At 44.2% G+C, this 16,726-nt stretch overlaps 1 protein-coding gene across 1 annotated transcript; it reads left to right on the top strand.

Annotated features, from left to right (window-relative positions):
• Positions 1-9,085: 9,085 nt before the first annotated feature.
• SPP2 (secreted phosphoprotein 2) lies at positions 9,086-14,379 on the top strand (the record flags this gene model as incomplete). The annotated part of the gene is given in 7 exon segments (XM_082314665.1): positions 9,086-9,125; positions 9,128-9,193; positions 9,298-9,422; positions 10,350-10,472; positions 12,062-12,172; positions 13,841-13,895; positions 14,282-14,379. Coding segments are annotated over 7 exon segments (618 nt in total).
• Positions 14,380-16,726: the final 2,347 nt, after the last annotated feature.

The following is a 16,726-nucleotide window of genomic DNA, read 5'->3' as shown; positions in this document are numbered from 1 at the left end:
GTGAAGGGTTAAAAAAAAAAAAAGAGAAATAGTGATGCAAAAGCAACCACTCATCACCAGCCTGCTCAGCCCCTGAGAAATAGCTACTTTGGAAAAAACTCCTTGATGCTGTGTAAGCACTGCTCAGAAATAGCTGAAACATCTATGTGTTACCAACACTCTTTTGGTTGCTAATCTGAAACATAGCACTATGCTGGCTGCTATGAAGAATACTAACTCCATCCCAGCCAAACCCAGTACAGCAAGTTATGATTTGCAACAGCAAAGTGCACATTTAAATAAACTTGGCAAAATAATTATATACCTAGGAAGAGACTGCAAGTGATGAAACAGAGAATTCACTTGGAAATGGTTGCTCAGTTTGGCTGGAGGCAGAGTTGAAGAGGGTGGTGAATGATGCTTGAAGATGCTGACAGATGCTTGCAGATAAACTTTCATGAGTTTATTGTGAAATCAAACCAAGGATTTCAAGGGTTTCCTCCAAGCATAAATGGAGGAAGAAGTGTTGCAGTACTGTGAACCAAGGAGGATCAGTTAGCAGATTGGGTGCAAAAGCTGTGTTGCATGATAGGGAACCTAGATTCGATTCCTGTTCCCATAGTGCTGCCACAGGTGGAGTTTTAAGCTTTGTGCACATGCATGTACAAGGGGTGGTTGATGAAAACAGTAGAATTACAAGAATTTAAGATAGTGCTGCAAAGTCTCTGTCTCAGAAGAGAGGTGATTGATTGAGCAAAGTCCCTACTGACTATGATCAACCAGGATCTACTCTGGGTCCCCAGGTGGGCCATGGGCTACAGGTGCTTATCAGGAGTGGTCCCAGTTGCTGTGAACCTGCTGCCTGGGCTGACAGAGAGCCAGATATGTGGCTTCTCCCCTGCAGGACATCAGGCTGTGTCTAGTTTGGATGGTTTTTGCTTGCACAATACTGACAGAATTAGGGCAGACTGATAGCGTAGAGGGCTGCAGCAGATGCCCTATGGCTTTCCTGCTCAGGCCTTTACTGCTGTGGTTCAATCCCGGAGCTGATTTGCTCTATAAATCTATAATGAGAGACACATAAGAGGTTCAGCAGCTCTTCTTTGCACTGTTCCTTTCTTCTGTGTGGGTGTAGGTAATCACTGCTGGTTGTTTGGACTCTAGAATATCTTGTCTTGCTTTCCTTTGCTGCACTTGCTGAGTAGCTGACGTTCCTCCTGTAGCTGTAACCAAGAACTGTTATCCTTGTTGCAGAAAGGACCAACACCCACCGGAGTCAAGTGATCCAGGGAGTCTATCAAAAAGGAGGACATGAGATGTGGGGAGCAGCTTGCCAGCACTGTGGTCTGTCTGCATCGTAGAGTGCTCTGTATCATCGTGTCTCTTTTGCACTGGTAGCGCACAGGATTAATGCTCTATGCTCTGGCTGCCAAAGGGGTAGCAGCCAGGACACTTGCTCCCCACTGTAGCTAAGTATCTCAGTAATGGGTGGGCAGGAGGAGGCTGTAGCACAGGTAGAAGGTGGCAGCTGGTATTCATGCCAATAGGGAATCCCTTAATGGGCAAGACTTCCCCGAGCTAAGGTGTGTTCCTGGTGGAGAAAATGTAATGCAAAAAGGAAAAGGAAATTTTAGGCTGCTTGGGATTCACTTTTGTAAGGAGAACGTGGCCAGCTGTGCACTGTCTCCTGAGGAGTCTGGGTTTGGGGTGTGTCTGAGAGAGGAGAGGCCTTATCCTAGCTTTGGGATTTAATTCTGTTGGTTGTAAAATGTGAGCCTAGGTAGCCTGGCTTGAATAATAACATTGGGCTGATAATACCTCTTCTGAGAGCAGTGTGCTTGGAATCAGAGTTGATTTACCTGTGTGGCCCTCAGCAATTCATAGGGAAAAGTGTCAGCAGATGTGCAAGACAAGTCCCTTTTAGGCTGTTTCATTTAAGCATTTCTCAGATGCCCAAGCACAGCCCTTCAATGAATTCATAAAACTAATTGCTCCAAGTAATTAAATGAGTCTTACTTAAAAAAAAAAAAAATACACCACTTTTTGCTGTATCTTTTCAACAGAGAGGACACAGGTGCTCATGCCACGTCTAATCTGGGAGAGCAGGATCTGTGTTCTTCTCAATGCTGGCGGAAAGGAATGATTAAGACAAGGCTTGATGGTGGGATCCAGAGTAGGTCAGATAGATAGTGTAGAAGGAGCTACCAAGCTGTTCCTGAGTTTCGTGTCCACTCCTAACTGTGCTTGTGCCGAGTGCTTGCCTGGAGGTATGTGCATATGTGGAGGATAAAGATCGGATACCTGTTTTTTGTGTTTGAGGGCCTCACCTCAAGAGGTGGGTTTGCAGAGGGCCTCCATCATGTGGTGTGTGCTCACCAAGGGACTGGCATGCTGTGGTGCTCTGTCCTTGTACATTTTTCTCCAATCCTTCTACTATTTGCACTTATTTGTTCTCTGTGGTCTCAGGTAAACAACTTCTGCAGTCAGTGCCTCTGCCTCTTAGTGCCATCACAAGTGAGCTGATTCTAGGAGTGTTTCTAAAGAGCATAAGAGCTGCCTGCATCCCTGGGTTTGGTGGTGTTTTTTTTTTTTTACAGAAACTGTAGCTATGCACCATCTGTTGAACCAGGACCAGAAGCGATTTCTTGGGTTTTTCTTTGCTTCATTATATTGAGCTCACGCCTGTACAGTCCAATCTCAGGCACCAGATTGGTCCCTTTCAGCATCTGAAAGTCTTTGTGGTTTCATGTGTACGCTGAGGCTTTTGCATCCTTGCTGCTGTGCAGGACATGAGACAAAACAGTGCCTGGAACTGCCTGTTTGGCTAATTCTTGGTTTTGCTGCTCATGACTAAAGTAATTATCTAAAATATATGCTGATTTAAAGGTTGAGCTCACCACCAGTGACTTTTTATCTAATGTCTAAAACCTTGTGTAACTGCTCAGAGACTCTAAAAAACAGAGATGAAAATCACAGCTTTAGTATTTAAGAATCCTTGAAGTTTGTTTGGACTTCTGATTTTTATGGTTATGGATCCTAACGCCTCTGGGAAATTACAAAATATACTACATTTTTTTTATTGAAAGAAAGATTGTAACTTGAAGAAATAACTTTTTTTTTTTTTTAATTCACACTAAAAATTTATGACTTGTGTTCCTCTGAATATGCACCTTCTCATGACTTGCAGCCAGAAACAACCCTTTATGTGTTGAGTTACACTGAGGATGAGGGCTGAGGTTGAAATAGCATTAGTACGAAATGCTGTTAATGTGACTGAATACCAGAAAGACTGAGCCTACTTCAGCAGTGCAAGCCACTTGCACTAAATGACAGTGTGAGGCTCACAAGGGTATGACACTGGTGGCTGTACTTGGCAGTCGATGGCTTCAGAAGTTGGAGGTGAATGTTTTGCCTGGTTTCACCTAGGATTTCAAGTTTTACCAGGGCTTGGTTCGACCGGTTGTTGCAAAGAATGCAAAAGGATGTAACAGCTGAACTATCTGAGAACATGCCCTAGGGACAGGGAGAAAACCTTGAAAATTACCAGTACAGTCAGCAAAAGTTGTTTGTTTGTTTTTTTTTTTTTTTTTAAAGAAAATTAAAAACAGCTATAGCTCTTTGGCTTTTCAGGTAACAATCTTTGGGTCTGGAGGTAATGTTTGCCTTACATCAGCTACAAAGTTGTGCCAGTGACCCTGTAAGAGCTATTATTGCTGACCTGGCAGGCACAGGGAATATAAATATTTAAAGTTTCAAAGGCTCAAAAAGTAATGAAGTGAGACCTCTGAGATTCTGCTGCAGCCTGTGATGTTTCAGAACAGTCATCCAGTGTGTGTTATGGTGGTTTAGTTTGCTGTAATGTGTGCTTTCTATTGCTTCACTCTCAAAGTCCATTTCCAGCAACAGAAGTAGAAACTCTGTAGGTTTAGGTTGCCTTCATTAGACAGGCATGTATGGGGCACCTCAGAAGTGCAGTGCAAAAGGGGTTAGGCACTACCTCTATGTGCTTACTGAAATGTTTCCTTTAATCTTTGTAAAATTACTGTTAAGGTGTCAGTTCCAATGGTTTTCAGTCTTGACATAGAAGAACTCAGTGAGTTCTCCCGGAGCATCAGCAACCCTTGCAGAGTATGAAACTGCCATGGTGTGAACTCCAGACTTAAGAAATGCATCTGTTTTCATCCTTAATACTGTAGGTGTGGGAAGTTGAGGTGTCACTATATTCACTTGTCTTCACTTTACTCTCCTTTTGACCACCAAATCTTCAGGTGCTTTACAGTGGAAAGCTCTATGTGGGGTTGAGAAATGCAGCCAGCATGGCAGAGGGTACCATCTTATGAGAGCGTGAGAGCAATTAGAGAAATTGGAAGAATCCCAGGTGGGCAAGGGCTGGAGAATGTTCAGCAGCTCACGGGCAGTGTCTGCACTGGCTGTATGATCGAATGCTGGTTTCTCAAGGGACATGAAGACAAGATCTGAAGGGAATCAAAGCTCAGTCTCTGTTGGTGTCTATGAACTATGGATCAGGTCTCAAAGCCCCTGTTAGTCTGAGCAAAATCTAGACGCTTTTCTCCTACCTCTGTCAACTGATGTTAATACAACATTCTTCTGCATGTGTAATAAAGTTACCCATGGAGAAGAACTTTTAGGGAGCCCTTTGGTTTTGCCAATGCCATGCTGTGAGATCTAGGGGGAAAAAAAAGAACATGCTGCTTTGAATTTAGTCAGGTTTTCTTTTAGCTGAAGGGACATCATTAACTTTCATCTGTCATCTGAATGTCCAGGAAACAAGGGATCAGGAATAGCTCCTCAGTGCCTGGGATGCTGTTTAGACTGTTTTCAGCATACAGGGATGTGATGATGCTGGATTATTTACATTTTAAACAAAAACACATCTTGTAATTATCAAAATTTCACTCAGAAAGAGAAATTATTGTTCTCCCAGTTGTCTGGGGACAGAGCTGACTTGATTGCTGGGAGTGAAAATGATCTGAAAATAGTCATCTAACAGAAGATCTTTACTTTGCTCTTTTCTTAAATGGTGCATGTCTGTTTGCTGTGTAGATTAACTTGGATAACGCCTCCCTCCCTCTGCCCCAACGTGCTTAGCATCTGGAATTTTCTGGTAGTAGAGTCAAATTTTCGTCCTTAAATTGTGAAGGGTCTTTCTCCATCTTGCCCCCTCTCAAATTTCAAGAAGTTTTGCATTTTGGGGGGTTTAACTATAACATTTGTCCTTTTGTAAAAGATGTATATGTATGTGCCCATATGCTTTTTCTGCCTGCTCTGCAAGCTCTCTCTAAAAGTCTTCTCAAACTTTTTCAGTCTGGTTAATTGGTGGAAAAAAATGTTATCCTGATCAGAGACATTGTGAGCTCCATTGGTGCTGCTGCAGCCAGAAGTTTTCATAAAGCTGCAGATGAAATTTGTGGCTTCTCCCCAGTGCTGTGTGGTATCTGGGTCATCTTCCCATGAAAGCCTGTATAATTCCCGGGGATGTGGAAGGCAGCAGGCAACACGTCAGAAACACTTATTGTCTCATTTTTTGCACCTTCTTCATTTTGTTCTGCCCTGTTTTTAGTTTGACGCAAAGGCTTCACCTTTCGTCACTGCTCCGTGTGCCATGGCACCAGTCACCAAAATGGATTTTAGTACCTAGTAATTCGTGGCAGGGTCCTTATGGGCAAATGCCAGGAGCTGGTTTCTAGAGGAAGGGAAGGATGCTTTGCTCTTTCAAGAGCATGTTGTCCTTGGTCTGAGTGGTCATGCCTGTTGATTCCTCAGCATAGGTGAAACGACAACTTTCTGTTCTGAATGTGCCAATAAATGAAGAGTCTCTTGGATTCAGAAATTTGACCTCAGAGGCCTTCTGCAAAGTATTGAATTTCAGATTGAATTCCAGTCACTCTTCACAAGTGTAGTGGCGTTTCCTAACCTGAAGCTTCAGTTACAGTCTCCAGTCCAAAGTGGAAACCTCAGACCTCCTCAGAAACCCAGAACTTGCGGCACTTCAAGTCTGAAAATGTAAAATTGGTTCCACTGCTTAAATCTACTGAAAGCAGACGTTTCCCAAGAATGCTTCTTTTCAAACCCCTGCCCCAAAGGAAAATACCCCATCCTTCTCTTCTTGGCTGTGCCTGGCCCGTTAGCACTAGGCAGGTAGTACCTGTGGAGATGCATTACCTGTGAGTGGGGATAACACTGCACCCTGCTCAGACTTGCCTTTCCTTCCGCCAGCACGTGCCTGAGCCTGTTTTCTTCATAGAATTTCCCTTCTCCCTCTTCCCATCCTGCCCGCCCCCAGTTTCTACCTCTTCCCCAGGTCCTGTCTCTGTTTGGGTTGAGCACCCTCAACCCAAACGCGCCTCTGACACGGACAGTGAATGAAACCAATTTTGCTGTAACAAGAATCTACTGGACTGTGTAATGTATCTGTGGAGAGATAGGAGAAATATTTACCAAGTTCATTACAGACTTAATCAGCCAGGATTCAGAGAGGTGGAATAGCAAACATCTCTGTTCTCTGGATGCCACAAAGCAAAGCCAGAGCTCTGCAGAGGAACTTCCATTTCATTAAACAATTTTATTTTCAACCCCCAATCAACATTACTACAATCCTGCTGGCAGCATTTCCTTGTAGCTACTCTAAGAGGAAAATCTTTAAATCCTGTTCAATAGTTAAAATTACTACTGGACTGGCTATAATGCTGTGGCTCAGCAGTTAGGAAGCAATTTTACATATTCAGGTTCTGGTGGAATATTAACCGGTCCCCGCATGCAAGAGGCAGATGGTTCCTTTTCTAGGGATGGAGTTGAAAGCTAAATGTTATCCAAACTACCACAGCAAGTTGGTGGTGAAGTGTGCTGGAAAACAATAAGGACTTTGGGGCTCCAAATGCCAAGTTCTTTCCATTCAAGTAGTTTGACCTGTCTCGTTCTTGTGTTTCATTACCGCAGCAGCAGCACAACTGGTTGCAGAAAAACCACCGCAGAAACAGGTCAAACAGCATATCAGAAGGTTTCCTCCTTGGTCTGAGGGAGCATGGTCTTGGCTCTGGTTGCAGAAAAGTTGGGCATAGCGCAGCAGACTCTGTTCTTGAGAATCTCCAGCCCAGTTTAAATCCTCTGCATTGTGGTGCTCTGGTGTGGCTGCAGCCACAGAAGAATATTACTGGCCTCCCTGTGGCACAGACAGCAGTTAAGGAGAACTGGGAAGCAGGAAGGGCAGACCCTGCTACAGATGAGTGTGTCCAAGAGCCGGGAGAGAGTGTCTTCAGCTGCAGTGAACGAGGAGAATGGATGTGCAGAAGAGGCTCTGGCTTTTGACTGGGCAAAGTTTCAATTGGCGTTTTTGATCATGTTCCCAATGCTGAAATCCAAGTTGGCTGGTAAAAAATGCCCACCCCTTCTTGGAATATGCACGCACATCCACCTCTCTCAAAGCAGTGCTTGGGTGGGATGGCACACACGTGGTGTGGCACTAGCCAGTAATGTGGCCCCAGCGAGATTCCTGTTTGGTGCTGTGTCTGCTTGTCCCCCCCAGGCATGGCTTGTTCCTAGTACAGTCTCTATGTTCATGTGCAGCTCTACCAACTGGCACAAAAACTCTTTCCTGGGGTGTACCATGGCTCAACAGGTTCCTTTCCTAGGATCTCGCAGCAACAGCAGGGAATGAATCCTGTGACCATCAAGGCCCACACCTGGCCAGCTGTTTCTGTTGTGTCTTAGAAGTGCATTGCCTTTATGGGTCTTTGTCTTCAAGTGCCTGCAGTGTGAATGATACTTAACTGACTCCATCTGTCACCTGAGGGAGTCAGATCCCCCCAGTGTGCAACCTTGTGATTGGCTGCCATCCTGCAATCTGACAACCTAACAACCAGAAGCAACTTCATCCTCTTCCTTATTAAATCTGAGCCCTGGTATTTTGCATGCTCCCCTGTCTTTCCTTGAGTGCTTGTCATTTGGGAAGTTCTTAAAATGACCCTGTGCCACATAATTCAAGTGGAACTGTGATTTGAATGTTAATGAAGGAATTTCACAAATGGGATCTTCAAAATGATCATGGATAGACACATGTCTGCCTTGTGAACAGTCAGCAATGGGTGAGCTTGTTTGAAGGCAGCAGTTTCCCTCACAATGCCCGTGGACAGTCTTTAAGCACTTAAAACACAAGTGCACCTCTGAATCTTGCTAGAAGTGTTTCAGTGTCTCTGTTGTGGGGTAGTTGTGGTGGAGTGATAAGATACATTGCCTGTAACTGGAAACCAAGACTAGCAAGTGCTGACTGCTGGGGGTTGGAGAGGGTATAGAGAACAACTTGCCCTGTTGCAGTCTGGCTCCAGTTAGCTAAGAGCTGAGGTGTCGTGTCCAGCTGATCCCTCTAATTCCTTATGATTTTTTCAGTACTGTAGTCAGGCTTTAATTTTCCAAAAATCCCATCAATTTCTGTGCTGAAACTGAAGCCTGAGCATCTGGGGGATCTGACAAGGGAAACCAAATGTCCACAGCCACTCACTTGTTTGGTTAGCTGGGCGCAGGCTTGGCAAGAGTCAAACCAATATGGGAGCTCTTCTGGAGCACACCAAATAGCAGGGGTCCCAGGAGCTTGCAAGGCAAAGAGACCTGGGGTGAATCAAGGGTCTGCCATGTGCCTTGTGTCAGGGAGGCTTCTGTTGAATGCTGGTGGTGGTGTCAGACAGGTCCACGTGGGTGGATTCCCATTCCATGCTGGGGAACCGTCCCCTCCTTGGGGGACGCCAGCTTGTAAGTGCTGTCAGTTGCTGCCAAGACACAAAGGTGCTGGGTCCAGTGCTAAGGCAAGAGTTGACTCACCAGTTTTAAATGGATAACTAATGGCTAACAGTGAACAACATAACAAGGTTTTGCCTTTGGATCAGGAATTCAGTGCTTCCTTTTAGTCGCAGTGCTGGGAAAAAGGCACTGCAGCCCATCTCTTATCAGAGAACTACTGCTAACTGGAGAAAAGCTGACAGTAAATATTTACTCTCAGATCAATTCTGTTTAAAGTACAATGTTTGTAGCAGAGCTTGGACACAGGAAGGTCAGGTGTAGGATCAAGGCTGCATTTATATAAAGACAGAGGAATATGCACTGGAAACCCTTGCTTAGAAAAGGAAAAGACCAGAGGATTTTGAAAGTCACAGTATGAGGATCTTAATTTTTGTCCTCACACTGAGCGTTTTCTCGTGTTCAGGTAAGTTGCTCAGAATGGAACCACGTCCTCTTTCTTATGGTGGTTTAGGGAGGAAGAGTACAATACCACACTGAACTTCTAATGGAACTGTGCCTCTGTCTCAGGGTTTCCAGTGTACGACTATGAACTCCCTGTCACAGAAGAGGCTCTCAATGCTTCCATTGCAAGGATCAATGCTCAGTCTTGGGGGACAAATCTGTATGGTGTTGTCAGGAGCCATGTCACAAGAGTAAGTGTGCAGATAACGAAGATCCTTTACCTGAAATATGCTTTGCTGTGGTGGAAAACTCTTTTTCACCCGATCCTGGAAACCCAAATTTAGTTGGAGTTTTCTGATGTTGCTTGGAAGAGGGTGGGTTTGGGGCATTATTGGAAGCTATGGCTTTAGGAACCTAAATATGTATCAAGTCTTCTGCAAGAATGAATGACAAGATGACTTTTGGATTGATCTAGTTTGGAAAAAAAAAAGGTGCTTGAAAGCAGTAGGGATTTGTTTTTTGTTGTTTTTTTCAGGGATTTTTCTTTTTGAGTCTCCCATCTTGAGCTAAAACATTGATTAGACTGTGAGAAGGAGGAAAGAAAATCCTCATGTGTCAACAAAAGGAACCAATCTCTCTAAGCTTGCGGTGTGACAATGCACACTGCCCATTGAGGCACCTGAGCCGACAAGGAGTGACTCTGTAAACTGCATTAATTCAATTGCTTGCAGTCCTGTGATTTACTTTCCAAGTCATGTATTTGCAATAGACTTCCCAGCAGTCTAAATATCCAAAGCAGAGCTGTTAGCACCCTGGTTCCCACAGAAGAGGGGGTAGCATGCAGGGGTAATGCTATGCTTATCTACCTTTGACAGCTATAGTCCCTGCAACTGACTTTGAGCAGCAGGAGGGTCCTGCAATGGGCTGTGGGGTTTCAAGTGAAACCCCCATGGAAAGCTGGTCTGTGTTGCTGTTACCAAATCTACTTAAGAGAGTAACAACTCCTGAGCACAATGAAATACCCTTTCTCACTCACAGTAATCTGCTCTAAATTGGGCACTGAGCCACAATGTCCTTATGTCTTGCTTCTGCCTGACAAAGAAGCAAGGTTGCCAGGTAGTGGGCATAGAAGAATGACAGGCACTGATTAGATGTTGTGTTGACCTTCTTTTTACCAGGTTGACATGTGGGACAGTGATACTTACAGACTAGAGCTGCAGTTCAGCATTCGTGAAACTGTGTGCAAGAAAGCTTCAGGGAGAGACCCGTTCACATGTGACTTCAAACTAGGGCCTTTCGTGGTAAGTGCATCTGATGTGAATGTGAACCCCCCCACCTCCACGCAGGATGTTCTCAGGACATGTTGAAACACTACGGGTGCTGAAGAATGAAGAGTGACTGGCTTTCTGAAAACAAAACCAAACCCAAACAAATACAACCCACACATGGAGCAGGTGTTAGATGGGAAGGGTTGCTGCTGGGAAACTCTTCTGCCTGGTCAGTGGGGAATACAGGAACTGCTCTGAGCTGAAAAGAGTGGATGGGTGTCTTGGAGCAGCATATAGTGAAAGTGTCTCTGTCCTTTGGGACCAAATCCTGGAAGGAAGGTGAGGCTTCTTTTCTAAGATAAGAGTATGGAAAAACTGACATTGGACCTCCTTTTGTCTATCATGCATCTAGGCACCAGATAAAGGCTTATCTTCCTATGTAGTGCAGATTCCTACTCTGTGCTGACAGTGCTAGTCTTTCAGATTTTCAACTCTCTTTTCAGCCTGAAATAAACACAGGTAAGGCTCTTGATATAGCTCTTGCTGCGCTCTGATTCTTAGATGACCCGCTTTGGTGTAAATACATCATCTTTGAATCCGGACTTCTCTGTGCACAGTTATTTTTGACAAAACATGGCTCCCATTGCAAGCTTCTGAGTGGTTGTGTCCTAACTGCTTGTACAAATCTTAGAAAGCATGTGGGGTAGCTCTTGAGTCCCTGTGTGCAATGGTGCCATACTGTGTGTCAGACTTCCACAGAGATTATCTCTGGTTCTTTGTGCTGCTCCAAGCTGAGCTCTTCTTGCGTCTCTTTTCTCTGTAAATGGCTGCCAAAATTGTCTGTCCTTCCTGAGAACAGTCTTTAGGGAAGAGGAGGGATTCTGGGAAGGCACTGAACAGATGGCGCAAAGGCTTTCCTCATAGCTTATGAGTCATGCTACTACCTTGGGAGGTAGTGTATCCCATGAAGAGGTGGGTAAACATCTCTTTGAGTATCGCTACTCTTGAGCTAAGCAGCTTTTGTGTGTGTGCAGGTGGAACATGGAACTGATGGTTGTTCCTAGGTTTGCTTTAAAGACGCAAGGGTTGGCTGCTGTGAAGTTATCACTGTATTCTAAACAGACACCATCCCTCTTCTTTTCTTCTTGGGGCAATATGGTATGAAAGATACTATGAGGATCTCTGTTTTCCAAACTTTGGTGCAGGATTGGCTGGAGCTTCTGTCAAATCGTAGAGACAACTTCTCTAAAGGTAGTTTAACTTCTAGAGCTGGAGCTGCTGTCAGCATAGCCCAGCACAGCTCTTTTGTTTGTGCTTGGTGATGCTAGAGCCATGAAAAGGATTTGGAGATTTTCTTCTGCTTTGGCAGGCTTAAGGCTTCATACAGCTAACATGCAATTGTGGAGCAATAACTTGTGTGTAGTCATATGCTGCCAGAATATACTCATCTGGCTGCAGTCTGCTCCAATAATTTGTTAGGTGTATAATCTTGCTTGAGTTTCTTCCTTTTGCAATTGTTTTTAAAATCTCTGTACAGGTTCCCACCCTCAATGAAACTTCCTTGAGACGGTTTGTACTGTACCTCTGCTCTACGAGATTTGCTCTGTTTTGATCTGTTACAGCCAACTGCTTTCTGCAGAAGTGTTGTGGAAGTCTCTGGTGAGCTGATCTCAAACATTATCGTGCAGTGCCATCGCGGCACATCCAGCTCCGAATCAATGAGCAGTGAGGAGGTAAGGAAGGGGAAAACCAATTTCTGCTGCCTAGGGGAGCGAAAATTCTGCTCATCCTCTTTTAAGAATGTCAGGTGTATATGTGTGAACTGCAACTCCTCTTGCAGTTGGAGGTTTTGATCAGAAAACTGAATGTGGTTTGAAATCCAGCTGTCTCCTGAAATGCTTCACTTTCCATCAGCTGAGAGGTTTGACCCTGCTTGATGGATGCCTGGGGAGAGTGTGAATCTCTGCAGCAGTCTGGCACATCCACCAGCTCCGACACTCTTTCTTCATTGACTTACAGAGTATGTGCCTGGAGAACCGTGATTGGCACATCTTAGGCAGAAACAAACACCGATGACTATGACTCTGGCTCTGTTACCGAACCCAGCTCTCAGCTGAGCATGTGATCACAGTATAGCTGAAGAACATTTGCTCTACTGACATTTGTGTTCCCTTTTTGAGCTCTTATGTGGTTTTTAAGGTGTGATTAAACGCCAACCCAACCTGTGAATTCCTGCTAGCTGTTTTCAAATCATGCCAGTGTCCACTTTTTCCATGAACTGACACCTGAAACGGGGTGCCTGCACTTACAACAGAGATCTGCAGTGGGTGTTGTGCTTGAGGACTATATGCAGTGAACAAAGACAGTTTCACAAGCAAGGTGCCAGAGGATATGGACAGCTTTTATTTTTGGAAAGTGCAAGCGACTAAATGAATAACTTGAAGCAAATAGGATCCTGTGTCACCTTCTCTTGGTTTGAATTGCCAGATGATCTTGTAATTTTTTTTTTGTTGTTGTTGTTCAGAATCTCTATTCAGAGCTAGCTAGTGAATGCACCACAGGAAATCTTGATTTGCAGAGTAGAAAGACTGCATGTGAAGTACTAAAATATGTAAGGTAGTCTTGGGTGTTCAAGTCTATCCTCTGTGGGTTAAGCATAACTCTTTTTTAATAGGGCACTCAGTATAAACACTCGCTTTTACAAGTGGACATCTTCCTGCAAGTCTTCTTTAACCATCACTTAAAATTCAGTACTGCTGCCAATATTCCTGCTGAGGAATACATTTCCTGCAATGTTAGTAAGGAATAAATGCCAAAGGGAATTATTGCACATGAAAAGGAAAGTATTTATTTCTGCAGAGGGCTGCAGCAAGTGCACCGCAGCTCTTGCTCTAGATCTGTAACTCAGTTCAAGGGATTTCAGCCTCATTTACTGTGGATGGTGTTGTTGTAGCTCCTATAGTGCTGGTGGCATTTGGATAGGAGAAGGAATTGTGATTGCCCGAGGCTGGGATCCTATTACTGGAATAGAGACCAACAAAAGATGAGTATAGAGAACTTTAAAAAGAGTAATTTGGGATAAGTGAGTCAAAGAGGTGCCCTGTCTGACTGCAATAGACTAACTCAGCTCTCCAGGCTCTGCTCTCCTGGCTTTATCTGCACTACACGAAGGTCAGGTAAGGTATTAAGTATGAAAGGTGTTGACCTGAGAACCTACTGGCAACTGCAGACTTCCTTAGCAACATCACTGCTTTGCAATAGTATCAGCAGTAATCTTGTTTTCAGAGAAATGAATAATGAAGTTGGGAATGACTTCAGTGATCACATAGTACCTGAGGAAATGAAGGAGAGGCTGACTTCTTGACAGATGAGCTTTTTAAAGAAATGTCTTTAATTTACAGATGATGCGTATGCCGATAATGAACCCCAACAGGCGAGGCAGCAGTCGCAGAGAAGGTAAGCCATTTCTGCCATGCTGGACTGTCCTGGAACATCTTGGTTTGCCTTTTGGATCATTTCTTTGGACCATCTGAAGGTCATCTGTCTGAGGGAGAAGAAAATATGGAAGACAAGCAGTTTGCTCTGGTCACGCCCAGCTGTTTTTCTCCTGTGCAGAGGGATGTCTCATTGAGAAAGCGCTGAGGGCATTAGGCTTCAAAGTAGGGCAATGCTGAGGTTTGTATACTCTGTGTAAGCATGTTCTGGATTGCCAGATTTGTGATCTCATAGCCGGTACTTGTGTGCATCCTCGAGGTTGTCTTGATGTTCTGCAGAATGCTGAATGAATACCTGTTTGAAAGCATATAACACTCATGTATGTCTCCATGTTCTTTTTTAAAAAGAGACATTTGCTCCTGAAGCCTTCCCTTCAAGGGGAAGAGGTGGCAGCCGTGGAGACTGGCATAAACACAGCTATTTCAGCTCTGACAAGATTGAGTAATATGGTTTGGGTGAGTACAATTCAAAGTGTAGCTTTTATGCATCCTGGGTCTGGAGGTTTTGCGGCAGGGTGGGAAAGCGACTGCTCAGAATAAAGGACCTCTTTGGGAATGTTCTTCTTGGCTGCGAGCATGTTAAAAGCCATTTTACTCTGGGCATTTGTAGGACTGACTTATGGGGAAATTCAGTAACGCAGAATACAAACAGCACTATCAGCACCATTGACAAATGTTGATGGGGTGGCAATCTCTGGTGCCTACAGGAAGTCTCACAGAACGAGGGTCTGACCAGCTGTCAAGGCAGCAGAAGACGTTTTTGATTTTCCTCTTGTTCCTTCAGTCCTAGGAAGACATCCAACTATAGAGCTCATGCCTTTCACTCGCTCTCAAGCAGTCCATCCCACATGCTCATGCAAACAACGAGTGTTCTGGTGTGCAGGTGGTATGAACCGTGTGCAAGAAAACCAGTCTGCTGGCCTGAGTTTAGCATAGGGCTCAAGCTTTGAGCTACAGTTCTGCCTTTTTACCTCCATCTCTCTTGGCTGGCAGAGACATGTTTCTGTCTAAAGTTTCATGGATACTTTGGACCTTGCCCAAACTGGTTGCCCTTAGCAGGGATGTATCTCTTCACTGTGGGATCTGGAACATGCCCTGGCTGTGTATTGGCAAAGACACAGATGCGTTGTTGGGTGCCCCATTCTGCCCCAGTCTTTCATCAAGTCATCTGCCATTTTTGCACTGGTGCTCTCCTCACACCCACGACTTGTGTGCCTATTTATACTGCAAACTCTTGGATGAATGGCCATGTCTTTGTGCTGAATGTAATGCAATAGGGCCCCTAGGACACACAGTTCAGCAAACAGAAAATGAATGTGGTAGTAAGGTATCTGGGAGAACCAAGATGCAGTTTACCCAGGGCAAGTGTTTGTTGCAGAGAAGCTGTGAAGGAGATGTTTGGAGCCCAATTAATGGGAATGATAATGAAAGGCACTCATGATTCATTGGAGCTGGCAAGACCTATCCTACACAAACCATCTTTGCTGACCTACTTCTGAGACTCCATGTGGGAGCAGCTCTAATTGCTGCTTATATTTTAACTGCCATCTTAGGAGTTAATCTAAAGGGAAGTGTTTTTGAAAGAGTTTCAGCAGCGCAGAATGGAGATCATTCTTTGGCATGCTAAACAGCTTTAAAGTAGTTGGGAAAGGAAGAGGAAATTACTTAGCACTATGTGATTAAAAAGGTTTCGCACATTCACTTGGGTACATATCATTAGCAGGTCTCTGTCCCTGTAGAGAGTGCCAGAACTGAATACTCCATGTGTGTGGAGCTCAGTTCAGGCCTGCTGCATTGGAAACAAGACAGTTTTAGATGTCATTTAGCACCGATGACTCACCAAAAACTAACACATGTTACTCATAAGCGTATCTGTGGTAGATCTATATGTGCTGAAGGAGACATACCCCTTACTCTCCTAGAAACTAGATATGAAAGGAAACCCCAGTCATTCTGCTAGGTCAGGTCTGTCTTTGTAAAAATGATTTCATTAAATCCATATGCTATTTTAGTTTATCCATGAGCCAGTAAGGGTGATATGCTGGTTTAATCACTGCCTTTCCTCTTACAGGAATCTCTGACTTTTCTAAATGTCTTCAAACTTCCTTAAGCATGTTGTAGTGGCATTCTGGTGTGCACTCTGTGTCCTTCTGAGTAGCTTTAATCCAAGGAGATGGTGTGGAAAGACTGAGGCTTACTGAAGAGTAGCATAAGGTTGACTTTCTATTCCAGAGAAGAGAGGGACAAACTTTGTAAGTGCCTGACCATTGTTGGCTTCTGAGAACCAAACCGTCTCAGTCTGGCTGGGTGAATTTGGGTTGAACTTTCTTCAACAGATCTTCCAGAAAAATTGTGGGGAAGGAGGTCTATGTGCTTGAAATGGGCAGACATCCTTTTTTTTGCATTTGGAAAATGCCAGGTATTTTGAATTAATTCTTTGGCTCTCAAGAGGAGCTGTCCCCATAAGCAGTAATCGCAGATTTTTTGTGTTCCTGGATCTAATGCCTAACAATCCTCTAAACCAGAAGCAAGCTGTAAAATCTTCTTGAAAAAGAATATGAAACAAATGGGGAGGGATTTATGATTCTTGAAATCCTGTGTAGTTCTAGTTATAATACTTTCTGCTTGCTCTTGAAGATGGGTTGCAAGTGTCAGTTCTGGATCTGTGTTTCATACCAGTGTTCTAGGTTTTGGACATCTCAGAGGCAGATACATCAGGAGATTAAGGGAGATTTTCAACACCCGCCCCCCCACCCCCCCCAACTCCTTGTTTCTTTTGTTTTTATTGATTTG

Source organism: Platalea leucorodia (assembly GCF_965183815.1).
Source record: "Platalea leucorodia genome assembly, chromosome: 5".
In the NCBI taxonomy this organism is placed as follows: Eukaryota; Metazoa; Chordata; class Aves; order Pelecaniformes; family Threskiornithidae; genus Platalea; species Platalea leucorodia.
The sequence above is the reverse complement of the archived record's forward strand: the minus strand, read 5'-3'. Positions and strand labels throughout refer to the sequence as shown.